The sequence below is a fragment of the Epinephelus fuscoguttatus genome, linkage group LG16, assembly GCF_011397635.1.
Source record: "Epinephelus fuscoguttatus linkage group LG16, E.fuscoguttatus.final_Chr_v1".
Classification (NCBI taxonomy): domain Eukaryota; kingdom Metazoa; phylum Chordata; class Actinopteri; order Perciformes; family Serranidae; genus Epinephelus; species Epinephelus fuscoguttatus.
In genome coordinates this window covers 23,050,236-23,070,994 of record NC_064767.1, presented here as the reverse complement: position 1 = coordinate 23,070,994, position 20,759 = coordinate 23,050,236, and the positions used below count along the sequence as shown (strand labels likewise).

At 40.3% G+C, this 20,759-nt stretch overlaps 1 protein-coding gene across 1 annotated transcript; it reads left to right on the top strand.

The window, feature by feature from the left end:
- Window positions 1–2,190: 2,190 nt before the first annotated feature.
- On the top strand, window positions 2,191–15,617 carry gclc (glutamate-cysteine ligase, catalytic subunit). The gene is made up of 16 exons (XM_049600792.1): window positions 2,191–2,850; window positions 4,202–4,314; window positions 7,319–7,501; window positions 8,417–8,530; window positions 9,295–9,353; window positions 9,570–9,706; window positions 9,874–9,948; window positions 10,161–10,277; window positions 11,675–11,813; window positions 11,946–12,058; window positions 12,171–12,263; window positions 12,383–12,487; window positions 12,609–12,690; window positions 12,777–12,886; window positions 14,622–14,742; window positions 14,841–15,617. Exons 1-16 carry the CDS (start codon window positions 2,701–2,703, stop codon window positions 15,020–15,022), a joined length of 1,893 nt encoding a protein of 630 aa, XP_049456749.1. The 5' UTR covers window positions 2,191–2,700; the 3' UTR covers window positions 15,023–15,617.
- The last annotated feature ends 5,142 nt before the right edge of the window (window positions 15,618–20,759 follow it).

Below are 20,759 nucleotides of genomic sequence, written 5' to 3'. Positions count from 1 at the left end.
CTGAAACTGTTAATACCCTGAAGCTCACTGGCATCAAGTGATCTACCTGTAGCTCTTAAATATGATCTCATCTTTGTTGTTAAACATGATCACTGTAAAACCACAAAGACTTCAACTCTTGCTCATTTACTCTGCACTTTACGCTGTCAGAGTGAGCAAACAGGGCCTCGGGCATGTAACATGAGCCAACTGAATACCTAAAAGTGCTGTAACATTATGCTGAATGTATTTAGGTGTACTCCCTCTGCAAGTTCATTGATCCCAAAGTGTGACGCATCTCACGCTTCGGTTTCATCTCACACGTAATAGTCAACGTCATTCTGTCAAACATGTAGCATGTGTGAAATTTAGGCAGAGTGCTTACAGCCTTAACTACGAAGTAGATATAAAATCAATGTTAAAGGACCCCAAATAACTATTTCTCAATGAGCTTCTTACTGTGACTGATGTGATCCTATTTGAGCGCCAAATTTTCTCCTCAGGTGTGAACAGTTACTTGTTTTCACATGTATGTTTTAGTACATGCTGTTCAACTTCAAAAAGATTTCCAACAAACAGGATGGTATAACAGTAAACCAGAAAAAAACAAAGAAAATGAGGTGTGGTGAGAGTTAAACCACACCCTTATTTGGGGCAGATGTTAGTGGAGTTCAGTGGCCTCTAACCTGTTTCATCCACCCTTGCATGTACAAAACACACACCCCATAAAAGAAAAAAGTCGAGTGCTGTGTCATTATTACAATCACTCTTTGCCCTCTATGATGTTGCGTTTAGGTGCTTCTGATAAGCTGGTACTTCCCACGCTTTAGTTATAAACGTGACTCAGTAACTTTAAAACTGAGATTTGGAAATGATAAAACAGAGGATTAAGTGAGTAAACAGCTTTGTGATGGCAGTAAAGACAGAACTGCTTTGTGCTGACTCATCAGGAATGTTTTAAATTTTATCTTTCAGAACAGACACTGACAAGAAGTCAACTTGCCAGAAGAAACAAAACAAAAAAGAAAAAGAAGGGAAACAAATCAGCAGGATTAAACAAACTAAACTATTAACATCTTTCACACCGTGTCCTAAATAAATGAAATTGCCTTATGTTAGGAGTAGGGGTTTCTTCACATTAGGAAATAACAGAATTTTGTGGAGTGTTGAGTGTCGTTTGTCTTTTATTGTTATTTTTTATTATCCAATTTTCAACAGTGTCTGAGAGGATTATGTGCGTCACAAGAGCTGTTACAATTAGTTGATTAATTGATTGATCAGTGGACAGACAATTATGGCTGATTAAGGAAAAAGCAACTTATTAAGCAAAAATGTTGAACAGTACTCAGTCTCTTAACCAGGTATTTGGTGCTGTTCTCTTTCCTTTATTAAGGTGAGCTGAATTACCGGGAGCTGAACCAAGGGTAATTTTATTCAGAATTAAAAAGGAAAGGAGAAAATTAATATTATAGATCTGTCTTATAATATAGGTCTGAACTATCCAGAATAATCAGGCCATAATTGAACAAATGAAAAGGGTAAACTGAAAAACTAAGTTGGATACTGACATGACAAATGAATATTGTGAAATGGCAATATGAAATAGAAAGTAGAAAAGATCAAATTTAAATGCTAAACTTTAAAGTTTCAATTTTAGATTTGAATGTGAAATTTTAAAAAAGAGAAAAAACCTATATAATAAACCTACATAAGAAAACTGGAAAGAGAAAATGAACTATTAAGATGTGCAATTTTCTCTCTTTTAACCCCCATATTCTACTACGTTATAGCTATAGAATATCTTTAGAATACACAATGTGAGAATGAACTATATTACACTCTAAATATACTAAAATACAAATACTAAAATGTAAACAAAAAAAAATCCATATTACCAAAAGTAGCGTTAAACATAAAACAAGTGTGCAAATTTGTTCAAGTTATAGTTTTAAGTTTTCATTTGGCTTTCAGAATACAGGACACAGGGGCAGTATGGTATCTGGGGAAAACATTAGCAAAAAATATTACTACTTTATGTTTATGGCAGAAATGTCTCACATTCTCTGGTGTTTTCTGCCTTGCTCTCTGTAATTTGTCATTTCCGGCGGCCCTTGAATGTATCATCATTGCCTGCTCTGATTGACAGGGTGGTGGGAGGAGCCGAGCGGCGAAGAATGCTGAGTCATAGTGATGTCACTCCGCTCCGCCTGACGACATCACGTGTGTGAAGCCAGGAGGGCGTACATATGTACAACACAACCCGACTGTGTGAAGCAGAGTGGTTTGCCATCACCGACCAAAGTACCGGTTCACCTCGGTGTCACTCCACCACAGAACTGCACGGTAACGAGCCCGCTCCCTGTCCGTGAACCGAGCCCGAGCCCAGCAGGCACGCGCTAACTCTGAGCAGCCGCATATCAGCTCTCCGGTGTGCTTCACCGAGCTAACCAGACATTAGCAAGTGATGAGCAGGGGCCTGCTTCTTCTGCATGCCCTGCTAAGGTTACCGACAGGGCACGCCGCGTAACAGCACCCAGAGCCTCAGCCTCAGCCTCTCACCTCTCTGACAGCACCCTGAGGACCCGGGCTCCGCCGCTTTTGTCTGGACCGGGACTTCATGCTAGCTCCGCGCGACACACTAGCTAGCTAGCTAACGCTCAGCGTGCAAGTTCACAGAAGCCCCCGGCCGTCAGCTCACACCTTCTCCAGCCTGTCTGTGCGATGGGTTTACTGTCACAGGGGTCTCCGCTCAACTGGGAAGAAACCAAGAAGTATGCGGACCACATCAGGAAGCACGGCATCATCCAGTTCCTCAACATCTACAACAAGGTGAAGGAGAGGCAGAAAGATGTGCTCAAGTGGGGCGATGAGGTAAGACACCACCTTTTAATGTTGATGCATGTAACCTGTCAGTCGTGGTGGCTGTGCATGATGCAATACTAGCCTTATATTGATATAGAAAATAAATTCACTGTCATTTACTGCAGAAAAAACAACATTTAACGTTAACTCTAATACACCTGCAGCTCTTTGTATTGTGTCAGGTCCTGAGAATATTTGCATGCTCATGTGGTGCTATCATGGACATTTCCCTATTACACAGCACCTCATAGTGTCTATACATAAACTGACTGGCAAGGTAATAGGATGTAAGTGAACCAGCTCTGTTTAATAACACTATTCACATTACTAGTGTCAGATTGACTCCTAGATCTTTACGAGACTAAACTGTTTGTGGTTTCCAAGCACAGCTACTTGTGGTTATATGTGTAACAGCGGCTTATAAATGTCCATTTGGAGCATTAACACTCAGGTCATTTTATAATAACTCCATTTATCCAGGTAGTGCTACGGGTACATCAGGAAGGCACTCCTTGTTGATTAAACATTAAAGGTACCATGTTCATATTCAGGTGCACGCTTGTGTTTTGGGTAACTATGAGGACATGTTAACATGATTTAATGTTCAAAAAACACACTGTTCACACACTCATACTGTCTGCCTGAATTGAGCTGTGATCACTCTCTGTCTGAGACGCTCTGTTTTTTCTATCCTAATGGGTCGTTTCACTGGAGTTACATCGCCAGGCAATAGCTGGATCCATGTTTAATTCTTGTTAGCTGTTGTCTTTCACTTACACTGCAAAGCATTTGAACAAGATCTACAAAACGACCCATTCAGTCTGTATATGTGACATAAACTCTGACTGAACACAAACTAGCACCTATACTTGCTTTATTTTTAAAAAAGGCGTGGAAATCTGACCTTTAACTTTAAGCCTGCTACGTAAATGTATATGTATATGTATGTTAACACACAGTATGTGGGAATGACTGCTGCACATAGTGATTTTTTTTCTCCCACTCTTCACTAGCTTCCCACTAGTTTTTGCCCGCCACCAGCCCTCTAAACTTCAGTGTGCTACAGCTTGAACAAAGTGTTTTGATTTGGAACAATGTGGAATGCTGTTGTTATAGATTAATCCCTCTTTCAGACAGGGGATTACAGGGGAACAGAGTCAAAGTCAAGGAAACATAACTGATGAATTGGAATTGATGTGATGGCGTGCCATTGTGATCTTGTGCTGTGGTCCAGCGGCGTGGATTGAAAACTCGGTTTAGAAGTTAGACGAGTGCATGTTGAGTGAATAATAAAACCGTGGCTATAAAAAAAAAAGGTGGTGTTTGACTGATGGTGTGTTTTGTAATTATTTACTTTTAGGTGGAGTACATGTTGGTGGAATTGGATGACAAGGATGAAAAGGTTCGGCTTGTGCTGAACGGCGGAGATGTTTTGAAAACTCTCCAAGACCAGGGTGAATTGATAAACCCCAAGTAAGTAAGCTCGCCACTGAATAATCATTATACGGTGTAGCTTTTTAACGAGAAGGCCATAATTACTGAGATAATTTTGTTTTTCTTTGGCTTCCTTCCTTCCTCCAAATAATCATTTGATATTTTGTGCCTGATGAAAGACAAAGTTTTCTGTCTGGAAGTACTCGCACTCACTAATATATCGTTAATGCTTTAATTCTCAATCTGTTTAACATTCAAGTCAACGCCACACCTCAGATGCCAACAGTCTTGGCTGTGCTGCTGTTAGTTTAGTGGTTTGTTTTGGATTACACTGAGATATTGACCGGCTGATAGTGATTGAACTCTGGATAAATTAAACCTAGGCCTCATAAGTCATGTATCATAAACAGTGCAGGCAAGACTAGATGCAAACTCACGCACAGTTATAGATGTATTTATTTTCCCATCACTCAAAACACCACACACCCACGTACATATTTCAATTTGGCAGATAAGATCTCTTTTCCAGAGCGTGTTGATCCTGTTTGACTCTTGCAAGACTGTAGACATCATCAGCAGAGGACGGCTTTCCAGAGCACAAGCTAAGCTAACCTCCGTCAGCTGCTGCATGATCCTTATTGACTTTCGGTGCATTTCTCTGGTCATTGCAGAGCGCTTGGACAATTGCCTGCACTTCATTTTAGTTCCTAACTCCAACTGCAACACCTACATGAAGACAGATCCCTCCAGCGTGTATTAGCATAGCTGCACCCAACTTCAGCGTGAATGGATCTCTAGTCAGCTAGAAAAAATTGAATTGGTGTGCAGCAGAGCAAACACCTGCCTCACCGTGTTTCCCTCACATAGAATTTGCCTACAGGCCCATATGTCTGTGACTGTCAGTTTGACTTTCAAAGTTTCAGTCCATCTATCATTCATCTTTCATATTCTGCTTGATGATTGAGTCCTGCTTTTGCTCTCATGCTCAAAGCACACAACAAAAGCAGGTCTGATCTCTTTACACAACATGCTGCGGCATTTAAAAAGTTTTCTGAAATATTAGTTTTTCCCAAGCCAGACAAGTTAGTGCCATTAGGCGCAGCTACAGCTTTTATGAGTGTGTGTCCTCTGGCTTTACTCACCTGTGACAGGTATTCTCGGCTTCAACAAGATCAGCTTAGAGGTCTCAGTAACCCTAAAGTCTTTGCATAGTTTCAGTGAGTTACACCCAGTCAGTGTCGAGTGACCAATCTCCCAGCCCCTATCATGTCTCTGCTATTGGCCTCACTTTAGAGATTAGGGTTTTTATCTATGTGGTCAACAGCGGCACTCTTCCTCAGATGTTGGTATTCAGTCCAAAAGGTTAAATTTTTTTGTCTCAATAGACAGGAGAGTCTTTCCGTCTTTCCCACAGTCAATCATTAAGTGCTGTTTTACACTTTAGGCAGCTTTTATAAGTCTCCAAATACTGAGATCTACAAAATGTAAGAGGCTTGTTGAGGAGTTTCAGTGTTTTATCAGTTTGCCTATGATTTCTTCCTCAACATAGTTGTGTGTTTTACATACATCAGTTTTTTGCCCTTATTCCGATAAAGACAATTTATTTTACAAAGCTGTTTACATGGCAAATGAACATTAATATTCCAGTTTGCATGCAGACGTTTACTCTGATTATTCTGCCCTCACATGTCATTTATCACGTCAAAATATGGAAAAGTAGAACAGCTGTCCCTTGGGCTAGGATTGTTTCCCACTAGTGGCGGACTCGTTCGGCTATGTGAACACAGCCTCCCTCTTTCATTCCTTAAACCACCCTCTTAAAAAAATGGGCATTACAATATTTGAGCATATCCTAAAAAAAGTCTTTAATAATGTTTTAAAGTCTGTGTGTTTCTCCCTCCCACTACAAATGTGGGCTTTTCTTTCGGGCATGCATCCCTACCCCAGCCTTGCAAACTGTTGGCGAGTTGGTTTGTGTACAACACAGAGAGCCAAACGTAAACAACCTCTGATGAGTCGCATGTGGTGAATGCGCTGTATACATGTCCAAAGAATGCCCCTAAAACCTGAATAATACTGGCATATTCCACATGTCTTAATCAGAAAATGCAACATTTGGAATTACGTCTAATTCGTAACATGCTTTTTACATGACCTCTATCAAATTTAGACTATTGTCATATGCAGAATGATAGTGGAATATTGGTGTGCATGTAAACATCTCCATCAAGAACTGCAGGAATTTTATATCGGCAGGTGTGTGCATTTTGAAGTCCTCGCTGATTAAGAAGGATCTCACAGATAAACTGATCTGAGTTCAGTTTAAAGACATAAAAATAAGGTATCACTGCACTTAAACTTTCTTAAATTTGCAAAATTGTTCTGATAATGTCTACTAAAAATATTGTAGTAGTAGCAATTTTAGTGAAGTTCTAAACAAGACTGGAAAAAAGTTTTGTCTCATCAGTGTCTGGGTGTCTTTTTCAGCATATTTGTTGAGATTGTAAAAAACCTTTTCAACCTTTTACACATAAATTCTCGACAATGTCGCGTTGCTGTAAGGGTATTTTTCCCCAGGACATCCGCCACTGATAACGATCAGAGCTGCTCCTGGGAATGCCGTTTGCATGTCTGGACTGTAGTAACATTTCTTTAAAAAGAGGAATTCTCTGCAGGCAGTGTGAATGTGTTTGCACAAGCTCCTGAGTGTTATGCTTGCTCGGTGCCCATGACGTCGGTCTGAATCTGTGGAGCCAACTTCACCCAGGGGAAATACCAGTGGCAGTGGGAATAGTAGAGTCGATGCATTCCTCATTACTGCCCCTCTGTCGCACACACCAAAGAGCACGCTCTGGAGCACAAATACGTCGCGTTCGTTTGCCGTGCCAAGATTATGGCTGACATACGATAAAGGGAGAGCGGTCAGTTTATTCAGTCAGAAAGGTCACTGTGATACCGAGATCAGGGTGTTTTCTCGACGGCCTCCTTCCTTGTTGACCTATAAACATACAGTGGTTTAACAACGCTTTTCATATTTGTGCAGCCACCCCACACTGTGGAGACCAGAGTATGGCAGCTACATGATTGAAGGTACTCCAGGGCAGCCGTATGGCGGGACGATGTCGGAGTTCAACACTGTTGAGGGCAACATGGGGAAGAGACGACGAGAGGCCTCGTCTGTCCTGAACCAGAATGAAACCCTCTGCACCATCACCTCATTTCCAAGGTACTTTGTTTTACACTGTTTGATTTGACAGCATGCACAACAAAAATGTACTTTTTAATTGTTTTAATATTTCAGAGCTGCAATGATTTGTTAATTGATCAATCTACAGAGTTAATAGGCAACAAATTTAATCACAAATTAATCATTTTCTAGCAAAAATGCAGATTTGTGCTCCTCCAATATGAGGATTTCATGCTTCTTTTGTCATACTGTGTTGCAAACTGAATATCTTAAAGGTTTTGGACAGCTGGTTAGACAAAACAAGACATTTGACATATGTCACCTTAAATTTTAGAAATTATGATTTGCATTTTTCTCTATTTTCTGACATTTTTTGACAAAACAATTAATTGAGAAATTAATTAATTCACATGTCAATTTATATACACGATAAAACAGTGACAATTTTTTTCACAACAAGGTTGAATTTTTTGGAGCTATCACACCACCCATAAAGGCCTCAACCAGTCACAATGTGCCGATACTTAAACGGGAGGCTCCCAGTCTGAGCCTGCACAGAAAACTTTATTACTCCTTTCAACCTTGACAAAGAGAGCGCATTCCACATCCACTCGTTCTCCTTATACGCTGCATAACTGTTTACCAGAGGGAACACAAATTCAATTCAGCACATTTTTCTAAGAGGAAACTGAATAACATAGCTTACAGCAGGTTAGACTTTACAACAACTGACCTCAGACCGCCTCAGTAGGATCCCAGTAGTTATTTGCATTGTTATCAGTGAATCTATTAGTATCAAAACTTTTTATTGAACAAGTGTCGCAACTGTCGCAAATATGCACCACTGCTTGGATGAATAGTTTTGATTAAAGGCGTTCCCTCATGGTTGATAGCAATGATAGTTAGTAGCCGCCTTTATAACAGTGATGTATGTTTTGCTTCTTTTCCTTTTAGGTTAGGTTGCCCAGGTTTCACCAAACCAGAGTACCCGCCGACCCCCGTTGAAGAGGGAGTGTCAAAGTCACTGTTTTTCCCAGATGAAGCCATCAACAGACATCCGAGATTCAGGTATGCGTCCTGACGCATCACCTCACTAATTGGATTATTGATTAGAAAACGCTTCTTTGGTCACTGTGAGCAAAGCAGCTACTAAATAATTATTCAGTAATTAATAGTAATAATTATTATTTTTTATTGTTAGAGTTAATTCATTCTGTGTTATCTGCCAATGTATCAGCCAGTAATTATTGCTGATATTTTGGTATCGCGGTAGGACAGAAACGCCTAAGTAGATTTGAGCTCATTTAGAGGTGTTGACGTTACATTGCCTTATTTTTCCTGTAGGTGGCAGTAGATTTTGACAGAATTGTTGGGCAACTTATTCAATTTTATTTTCAATTACAGTTTTGGCTTCCAGTGATTATGAAAACAAGATAACTGAGTTAAAACAATTTTTGTGCCACATTTCATTTTGCAGTGAAGCTCTCGTTTTGTGTTGTGTTATAAATCCAGCACGCTCTTTTCCTTTACAGCATCCCACTGAAAGCCCAAAGTCATGTTTAGGGCCATGCTCAAGCCTGTTTTTCAGTTGAATTACATATAAAGTTCAAGAAAATCCACAATTAAAATAACACTTTTTTAAAAAAAAAAAGTTTAATAAATGCGTAATGTTATCTTGTTAAATAATTGTCATATCAGTATTGACCAAATAATTGTGATTAGGATTTTTGCCATGATCGAGCAGCCCTACCACACTCAAAGGTTATACATGTGTTTTTCTATAATGAAGGGTACATTTGTGTGTAAGTGTGTACTTGTACTTCCTTTTTCAGCACCCTTACCAGAAACATACGTCACAGAAGAGGAGAGAAAGTCGTGATTAATGTGCCAAGTAAGTTTGAATGAAATGATGGATATGAACAGTACTATAGACTTCAGTTTTTATCATAAATATCATATCAAACTGTTGGTTTGAGGGACATCAGTAGCAGTCCTCCTACCTTTTTCTTACATTTAGTTGGAGTCAGAAGTTTTAATTTGCCTCTCAGACTGCATGTAAAATAAATCAAATTATATGTATAAATCATAATCTTTTTTTGTGTCCCAGTCTTCAAAGATAAGTGCACCCCATCTCCATTTGTGGAGGAGTTTCCTGAGGATGACGGTGAAGCAGCGAGGGCGGCTCTGCCCGATCACATCTACATGGACGCCATGGGCTTCGGCATGGGCAACTGCTGTCTGCAGGTGAGCTGACAGAGTCGTCCTCGTTGCCTTTTTAACAATGATTTTGTTGTCAAACAGTGATGTAACAAAGACAGCGTGACCTGCACTATTTAAAGTTTTGACTTTACGATGCCAATAAGTGATTTATAAATGTACTTCAGCCTCTCTTTTTTATGATGCGTCTGCAGGTGACATTCCAGGCTTGTAGCATCGATGAGGCAAGATACCTTTACGACCAACTAGCAACATTCTGCCCCATAGTGGTGAGTCGATAAATAAAGCTTCTTGTCATATAGTATGATTACCTACCAGACCTTGTCTTCAGCCTGACTATTATTTAATCAATTATCTACTAATATTTTGAAAATAACTGTACAATGCACAATGCTTTTCCATAATCAAAATAAATCAGAGATACAAGATTGTGTTGCTTGATTTTTTTTTTTCCCCTGAATACTGCTTTCTCTCTTTACAGATGGCATTGAGTGCGGCCTCCCCCTTCTACAGAGGCCTTGTGTCAGATAACGATTGTCGCTGGGGAGTTATTTCTGCCTCTGTGGACGACAGGACACAGGAGGAACGCGGGCTCAAGGTGAGCAGGTGGAGCTAAAGCACACTTCAGTTAAAACAAAAAATCATTGTTGGTACTGAGCTTTAGTTTCATATTATGTCTGTCTACAACTTTTCATTATTGCCACTTGTACAAAGGGCTGCACCAAATAAGTTTGAAGCTTCATGCCTAATGTTGACATTGAAATGCTGTGCAGCTTTTTTGTTTTTTTGCGAATCTATTCATTATGTTCAGACCTGGTATTTCTGCACAGTTGCAGATAAAGAGTAGTAACATCACTTTTATTTACTTTATTATTAACTTTATTATTATTATTGTTTGGTTGCATAGGACTGTTTCCATCTCATATGATCCAAACATTTCCAATTGCTCCAGGGCAATTTATTTGACAAAAGATAGATTTAGGAAAAAAATCAATGCCTGCACAAACATTTAACCTGATGAAGATCCAGGCAGGGTCGAAATGTTGTCTTGATTACACGTTTGTGGCATGGAGTAAGTGTGCAGGCCTTACTTTTTTCCTTCATGTATGCTTTTTTGTGATAGCCTTGCACCTACATGATGTGCATGTAATTAATCTCCCTCAAACAGATGTAATCATTTCTAAAATTCACAAAACATTTTTATCCAGTGAAATATTCTGCTTTAATTCAAATTTTTTGGTTTAGCCTTTCAAAAATCATGATTTCACTGCATTCAAAAACTGCTCTCCCCCTTGCCGTACACATGTTAGGGTTGGGCGAGTAGACTAATATGTTGGCTATCTGCGACTGCCTGAGTACTTTGCCAGTTGTTATTTTTAGTCAATTTTGGGGGTGTTTTTTGTCTTTTTAATTTGGTAATTTAACTGTATGTCTCAAAAAAAATGAGTGAGTGAGAGAGACAGCAGGGAAAAACAGTGTGTAAAGCCAGTATATTTTAACATTTTACTTGATGAATTAAGAGTTAATTTGGACCAAACCAGAGCAGGTGAATGTTGGAACAGTTTTGGTGAGTTTTGTTTTGTTTCTGTTAAGGTTGGCAGTCTAACACCGCACCATAAATTAATTTTATTCATTAAAGAAAGTTGATTTGATAATATAAAAAAAGACAAACTCATTTAATCTGAATCACTTTTTTATTCAAATTGAGGATTTTGTTCGAGGATTCCCTTTTTTTTTTCTTTTTTTCCCAGACATTCGAAACTTCGTTCTTAAACCTCAACAGGAGCTTTGAATGTAAAAACATGACATGCGGTACAGCCCTACTTTCATCGTGTCAATGCTGTCAGTCATCTACAGTGTCCCTGTAAAGGGTCAACCTTTTTTGCATGCTATTAGATTTTAAGTTACTTATTTTGTTAGGAAATCTGAATAACTTTAGCTTGTTCACAAAAGCACCTCATGTATAATGTATAAAAATGACTTTTTTCTTTGCAGCCTTTGAAAAACAACAAATACAGGATCTTCAAGTCAAGATATGACTCAATTGACAGCTACCTGTCCAGCTGTGGCGAGAAGTACAATGACATCGATCTGACGATAGATGAGGAGATCTACAAGCAGCTGCTCGACGCAGGTACAGTGTCTGAAATACTGTCGTCAGTAGAAATATGTCAAATAACTACAAAAAACAGGCAGAGTCGCAGTCAGAATCCAATAATAAATGCTTGTACAGTGAAGAAATGAACAGTCCACTTCCTGTGTGTAGGAATTGACAAGCTGCTGGCTCAACATATAGCACACCTCTTCATCCGAGATCCGCTCTCCGTCTTTGAGGAGAAAATTCACTTGGATGATGAAAACGAGTCAGATCACTTTGAGGTGAGGCCCTCTTTGTTTCAGTTGCTCAGAAGAAAGCCAGCCACGTGTAAAAAATCAATACAGGCTTTACTTCACTCTGAAGGTGTGTTTATTCCAACTCGTCTTCCTGCAGAACCTCCAGTCGACTAACTGGCAGACGATGAGGTTCAAACCTCCGCCTCCGAACTCAGATATTGGCTGGAGAGTTGAGTTCCGCCCCATGGAGGTAAAAACCAACTTCACTGTCACTTCACTCAGACTTTAAGTCATAATCTGTGCTTATATTCAATGACATGACCTTTCACATACAGAACAACATGATACTAAGTTAAGTTTATTTTTTAGGTGCAGCTAACTGACTTTGAAAATGCTGCATACGTGGTCTTTGTTGTCCTGCTCACCAGAGTGATCCTGTCCTACAAACTGGACTTCCTGATCCCTCTGTCAAAGGTAAAAACAGCAACACAGTTCTTGTCTGTTATAAACTGATAAGAGGACTTTAATGAACAGAGTAGGACATTTGGGTTTGAGTTTGTGCACACAGATGCAATATTCACTCGTCTTTCATTAGGTCGATGAAAACATGAAGGTCGCACAGAAGAGAAACGCTGTCCAGGAGGGCATGTTTTACTTCCGAAAGGATATCTTCAAAGGTGGGTGAAGCAAGAAGTGCAACCTTAGGTTGATACTGAGAGCTTCAGACAGGAGTAGCTGATACATTTGTATTGTCCACTAACAGGCTGCAACCCAGGACTCGATGGAACAGCGTCAGCTCAGAACGGCTTGGAGACTGACAGTGGTAACGAGGAGTACACGCTGATGAGCATCGACACAATCATCAACGGAAAGGTGATTATCTTACACTTGATGACAATATCTTAACAACTGTTCAATGGATTCGCATGAAAGTTTGTGCACACATTCAGGGTGACCAGAGGATGAATCCTGCTGACTTTGGTTATCCTCTGACTTTTCCTCTCGTGCCTTTGTAGTTTTGAGTAACCTGTATTGACAACTATCAGATGGATTACCATGAAATTCATTCTGATAACTACAGTGATCTCCTGACTCTACATGTAGCCATGTTCATGTTCATGTGATTTTTCTCTCAATCATCACTTAGGACCCACTAGAAGTGTGTGGTGGTGAATTTGTTCACAGAGATTCTTCCCTCTCTCTGTATTTTATTATTTCCCTCTTAATGTCTGTGTTTGGGGCGTTTATGGGCGTGTAACCCCACGGCGCACAGGTGAGGTTGTGGCTTTATGAAAAGGTAGTGAGCAGGCGCCAGAGTATAAGCAGCAGGCATCCAAGTGACACAGCGCCAAAACGCAAATACAGCGAGACAAAATGCCAAACAAGTGTGAATCATGGGTTGGCCATCACTTTCACTGTCGCTAGCGAGCCTGTTTAGAAACAAAAACAGACAGTCCTGCATACGGTACCTTTAAGAATATGCCCAGTAGGTGAACTGCAGAAGTGTCAACTAACATTTGCACAATGGTTGCATGGTAACCACTACTGGTAGTTATGTATATATAAACACTGATACAACTGATTCAGCTCAGTTTAATAAGTTTGTTTACCTATCTGATTTCACTGTTAACACACAGCTACAAATATGTTACACAGCAACGGTAGCCAATTTGCACTATCTAAATGATGTGATCTCCTTTCTTCTCATTCTGTCAACATGGCGTAAATGTTTTTAGCTTGAAACACAGCTGTTTATCCGTACAGCCTCACAGAGCCGCTAGCATGGCTGAAGACTCTTACCTCTAGATTCCACCAGACGCGCTGTAGTGCATCCCAGAAGCGATTCTCTGCCCTGCTCCGCTAAAAATATGCATCTCTTCTATTTATGATGCAGCTGCACAGAGCAAACCGTGCCAGGCAGGAAGTGGAAGAGCGGTATCCAGTCAATTTTCAAAATAAAAACACCTTGAATATAAATATAAATGTAAATATAGACATCAAATAATTATGAGGGTGGGGCGTCGGTGGCTTAGTGGATAGAGCAGGCGCCCCATGTACAAGGCTGTTGCCGCAGCAGCCCGGGTTCGACTCCAGCCTGTGGCCCTTTGCTGCATGTCATTCCCTCTCTCGCTCTCTCTCCCCCTTTCACACTTGACTTTCCTATCAATTAAAGGCAAAACTGCCCAAAAAAATATCTTTAAAAAAAATAAAAATAATTATGAGGGTGAATGTGTTTTTAAACACAGCCACAAGTCTTCAAACCATGTCATTCAGAAGTGGACTTTTAATGGTATTAACTTTGTCTGGAGGCTCGAGCACAACAAAGTAGGAAATAAGAAGATAACTAAAACAGACAAAAAAGAGAAACCATGTAATTGCCGACTTAATTACTTATGGTAGAAGCACAGATATCCTCAAAATCTGCAAGTCTACAACATCAAGCAGGCAAAACACTCTTTGTAAATGGTCCCGGTGTGGTATGACAGCAGATGACAGAGAACAAGTCACAGCTGGAACACGCTGCAGCTGCTCCTGATGGAGTCCAGGTGTTAGTCTGATGTTAAACCCTCTATCAATCACTGCTGTATTCTCCTGTTTTTATCACCAGGACGGAGTATTCCAAGGCCTTATCCCGATCCTTAACTGTTACCTGGAAAACATGGAGGTAGATGTGGACACCAGATGCACCATTTTAAACTATCTGAAGCTCATCAAGAAACGTGCCTCAGGTAAATCTGCATTAAAGGACCAGTCTTAATGTTCTCATGAGCTGGAAGCACATTTCCTTATCATGCAGCATAAACTCTGAAACCCTTGAATTTTTTAGGTGAACTGATGACCATGGCCAAGTGGATGAGGGAATTTGTTGCCAAGCACCCACAGTATAAGCAGGACAGCGTCCTAACTGACAAGATCAACTACGACCTTTTCAAGAAGTGCGACAAGATTGCGAAAGGCGAAGAGCAGTGCCCGGAGCTCATTGGAAACCCAGTGAACAGGTTCAAATGAGAAAAATGCTGCAGAAACGCCCCATCATCACACAAACTCGCATGTAAAGGAAGACCAAACGTGTGGCTCAGAACGAAAGCGGTCCAAATTTAAGAGAATGCAAAACAGCATGTGTGTGTTGTAGGAAACACACCTGCATCAAATGTATGTATATATACTGTATCAGATTTTTATGATTACAGAATTATTTTAATAGGGTTAAGACATGCAAAAGGTTGTGTAATAGAAATCAGATGTGTATTTATTTTTCTCTGGAAATTAAGCCTCTCTGTGTGGGAATGTAAATGTAGCAAAGAGTTGTACAGTAGTCTGCTTTTAATCTCGTGCTCTGTAAATACTGTACTTCCGCTCTTTAAACATTAACATCATTTGTTTTTTTTTTTATTCTGGGTATGAGCTTTCTTTGCTTTTGGTAGGGATCTTTGTTCTTCTTCTTTTTTTTTCATTTAAAGAGATATGTTTGCTTTGCTCTGCTGACATTGTAGTGGGACCTTGAAGGTAGTGTTGCATTCAAGTGGAAAGGGTGAACCATTGTTTGCAATGTGATGCTGCTTTAAAATAAATCTGCACAACAGTATGTCAGTCAGTTTTCATGTTTTATAGAGGGCTTGTCACTTGAAGGTGATGTATGTAACTCTAAAGACAGTTGTTGATTGATGAGTCTCATTCACAGGTCGTAAAATACAGTGTCAGTATTTGACGACCCGTGAATGAAGCTTAGCAATCGACCGTCTTTCTCCAGAGTTACGTACAGCATTTAGAGTTATAGGTAGGACTTGACATTGTCTTTCCTTCATCATGTTCTGGGATGAAGTACATATAAGAAACCATAAGATGTTGAGATATGTAGATACTTTTGGGAGGATTTACAGCCCAATTCTAATCTATACACACTCACAGGTTTTGAGGCATGTTCCCACAAAGTGTGTGAGGGCTGAGGGCGGTCCTACTGTCAATTCATCAAGTGCATGACGGTTCTCCTGCAGGCATTTTCGGCAGAATTTGCCTGAGGGAATTCTCCACAATTCATAGTGTTATGTTTCAACACATCTTACCAGGAAATCCCATGAAGCATTTAAAAACCCAAAAATCCAAACTCACATTATAACCCACGTAACATGTTTTGGCATTGCCAAGGTAACATGATAGGTCACCTCAGAGCGCTGTCACATTGCTATTTCCATGATTTCAAGCCCTCACCCACTCTCACATTTAAGCATTTACCAGGTGACAAGTAAATTGACAGTGACAAGTCCCTGGGGTGGGGACTTGTGGTGGAATTGGGCTACCTCTCCTTACTTCCCATCAGAGAGGTCAAAGGTCAGGGTCTGACAGAGAGCAGTACATCTTTCCACATAGTCATACTACTGTATTACCCTTCCGTTATCCTCACAGCATCTCTTGAATAGGTTTTGTAGTAAAGAACAACACTGACAGACTGCAGCCGTGCGGAGGCACAACAGTACTCTGAGCTAAGTGCTACTGCAGCATGCTAACATGCTAATGTTAAGTATATGTCCACCATTAGTGTAGTGTGTTAACATGCTAACATTTGGTAACTGGCAAGAAAAAAAACTATAACTGAGACTGGCTGAATAACATTAGTTCTGCAGGTATTTTGTCATAACGTACTGAGAGACTTACAAATTTGACCTGATGATGCAGCTGTAGCTGAAAAGTCTGGGGATTATGGTTATTCATGTTCTGGGGAACATAAATGTCTGTAAGAAAAAAAAAAAAATCATGACTGTTTATCTGATAGTCACTCTGGAACAAGTGGACAAAGCAGCATTGCTAACCCACAGCCATGATGGCTAAAAGCAATGGTAGAGGAACACCCACTAGTGCTCTACGAGGGGGAAAAGGTCACTTTTAAGTAGAAAAAAAATATGCCTTCATCCATCTGAGGGTTTGGGTGCAGAAAATCCAAATTCAGGCATTCAGCAGAAAAGTAAAGCCTCTTTAACCAATATAATGCACTAATATGTTACAAAAGTATTCCTTTGCTTTTCAACACACTTCTAATGTCTGACATACTTTAAATGTCACACAGTCAATACCTGAACATTTTCATCCACAAGATGGTGGTATTGGGCCACAGCTTCACATCGCTGAGCTGCAGTGACAGAGAGCGTTTCCTCAGTTTGACCTCCTAGACTAGATAATGAGTATGGCTGCTGCAGGCCTGTGCAGAGACAACAGATATAGACATTAAAGCATAAAAAAAATCCTGGAAAGCACTGTTTTTACTCACAAAATGGACATCAGAAGAAGATGAGTTTCATTAGTGTGTTTAAATAGTCTTCAGCACAAACATTGTTTAATGATAAATGGAAGTACTGAGACAAAACTAAAGCCTCAGAGGGAATACTGGGAGAATATAGTGATATAAGAACAGAAAAGTTACCGTGAAGTAGTTTGCAGTAAAGTTCACAAATGCAAATTAATTTTTAGCCACAGCAGACATTTTGACTTGCAATAGAAAGCACGGGCGTTACTTTGTAAAGTGTAACATTAACATCAGTGACAGCGAGCCAGCATGGACACTAGCAGGACCCTGAAACTGAAATCAGCTAAACTGAATTCAGATATGATTAATTTTACTATTCACACCAGTGAATTTCCTGCTGACATGTCTTCTGCATAATAATATATATCTAAATCATCACTGATCATTACTGTTGGTGATCAAAGCTCATGTGACACGTACACTGGTCTTTCTCAAGAAACAGTGTGCAGAGAAAGTCAGTCATGACCGTCCAGTAGCAGGTGTGAAGTGAGGAGCAACCTGTCACTGACATATGCCTTGTGAAAATGATTTTACACGTCATGGTCTGTTTACAGACGTTGGGATGACTACTGCATATGCGTAAGAAGTTGTGTAAAGCCATGTGGCACCAGAAGGAGCTGCACAAAGTCTGATGAATTGCCTTCTTCGGTTGAGGCTTAAGACAACAAATCTGAAATGAAAGGAATCTGGAGGTGCGGAGTTGGAAAGAAGCAAGCATATAAGACCTCTGTAGCTTGCTCCTCGTCTCTGTTTCAGCCACGCAGTGCACTGTCAGGTGAGGCAAACTAGGCAAATGTTCCCCCTAGAAAAATGTAGGAAAGAGATTCACCCAATGACACTTCACATTAGCACATTTTGCATTTGACAACTATAAACCCACTTAAACCTCCCATAAAGGCATTAAACAGTGCACTGCAAGCCTCAGAGTGGGGCCCCTTCTAGCTACCATTTGTCAGTCATCACTGTTTATGTATAGGGTGTGTACAGTATACATCATGTCCCAACATGTGAAACACCCGCTGTTTCAGAACATTGGAGTGTAGTATACTCAACAGGCGTCTTTACCTGGCTCCCACAGAGTCGAGGATCACCACTGCTCAAGGATATATTAGCTGTCGCTAACTTATCACACCTGAACCTGTGACTGAACTGACACTATTATCAATATGACTTTCAATTACATACTATCACCAAAGCCCGACTCAGAGGTTATCATCCTGGGCTATCCAGGTCATCATGATTACATGTGATTGAACTGGGAGCCTCCAGGTGTGAATGTGTCTGTGTCAGTGTGAGCAGGGTGTACGTGGAAGAAGGAGCATTTCTCATTGTGAGAATCCTCTGGATACATAAAGGTTTGAAAAAAACCTCTGAGACCTTGAGACCTGGAAAATTCTGACTGTCACAGGCTGGCCTTGCAAAGCCAAACATCCCGCTTGTGATGCAAGAATTCAAAATCAAAAAAGAAACAGAGCTTTTCCTCCTTTTTTTAAAGATACATAAGACTATTAGTTTTATTTAATAATTATGAGACAGTGTAATACTCATCACTGCAGCCCAATATAACATAACACACACAGTATCATAGACCATCCAGATCATAGTCCCTGCACCCACAGTCACTGTGAACCCTGTCCTAAATCACTGCTCACTAAACTCACAGCTTTATCTCAGGCTAACTGGTCAGGCCTGTACCAGGTTGCCAGGTTGTTTGTCAGGTTAATCAGCTGCGCAACTAGTTGTTATAAGTCATTTCGAGGGAGAGTACTCATGTTGCTGTGGACAGACGAGTCTGCTAAATACATTAAATGTCATGTAAACTATCCAAGTTACGCTGCTCAGTGAGGGACCACAGGCTGTATAATAAAGAGGGATGACATCAGTTGTTCAAAAGTGAAGCCAAAATATCTTTATCATTCCCCGGTAGTTATTATCACCCCTATGTTTGTTCAAGTGTGCAGTTTTTCTGATAAGGTTGGTTTTAAGTAGTTATTTGATGCTATAAAATGAGTTTCAATGTCGTGACTGACAGCTGTGCATGCCAATCCGTTTGCTTGCTAGCAGTACCTTTGATCCAGAGTATATCTAACTAGTCAGATGGCGGGAAATCAATACCATGAGAATTGCAACTGCGCAGACTCTGGCTCCAAATTACATCACCAGCGCAAGATATTTTGGCCTTATTTGTGTACAGTGGGAGGAAGTGGCGATGCGTCATTTATCTTTATATACAGTCATTGCGTGGGATAGACGGAATCGATAAGGTAAGGAGAGACTGAAAGGTGCACTGTTATCACCATTTATACTAACTACTGTGATGTGACTCAAAAACACACTTTTTTTCAGTGCCTGGGTTGCTGCTGTTGTTACTTTTTTAACTGATAGTTATAATATTAAAGTTATTTTAGTGTTTAGCTTTTGGTTCATGAGATGAACACAGAAAGTTGACATTATGGGCTGATTGGCTGGGTAAGGAAAGAAGGGGTCTTAGATTCAATTTTTTTGCCCATGGCCCCCAGAGGGTCGGGGGTAGCTCTGTGTACAGCTCTTCATTAAATCATGTCTGCAACTTTGTTGTAACATTTTATCATTTCGATTTGGTTATGATAAACCCTTAACTGGTTAAAATGGTGATGTCTTCACATTTTTTGGGAACGACATCCCTAGGCATGCCCTCAGAGCATGTGCGAACGAGCTGGCTGATGTTCTCACCCCCATCTTTAACCTTTCCCTCAGCCAGTGCACCATTCCCACCTGCTTCAAGACCACAACCATCGTCCCCCTTCCCAAAAAGAGGACTATGTTTACACATCCAGTCTGCACATGACTTTGCACATATAATGTTTGCACTACAGTTTCTTGCTGCCTTAATTATATTCCTTTTTGTGTATATATTCCCTTCATATTTTTATCTATATTGTTTACTTTTTTAAATCTATTTATAATTGAGTGTGGATTTATTTTTTCTGGTATTTGTTGCAGTCAGCAAAGGAAGAATTGGTGGCGATCTGAGTTACTTGCATGGGTTGCGTAGGGTTTTCTGCCCTCACATATTGTTGGAGCTCTCCATGGGTTCCCTCAGCCCATGGGCCCCAGCGCACCCGCCCTGCCTGCACTGTCTATATTTACGCCCCTGCACTGTGGCATTGCTACTTTTACATAAGTAGGCCTTAAAAAGTACTACACAACATCAATATTTTAGGCCTTTTTTTTTTCTAAATTATTGGGGAAAATGTAAAAAAAAAAAAAGTTCCAGCCGACCTTACTGTATCCTTACGCACCCCGCAGTTTTACAGTCTTTACACGTCTCGTCAAGTTAACAATTCACAGGAAGCATAATAAAATACAGAAGTGCAACCTAGACATAGCCCTGATGTCATTTTTTTTTGGACTCTGTGATTGCAACACACCGGGTCACCTCCTGGCTGTAACCCTCCTGCAGCCTGC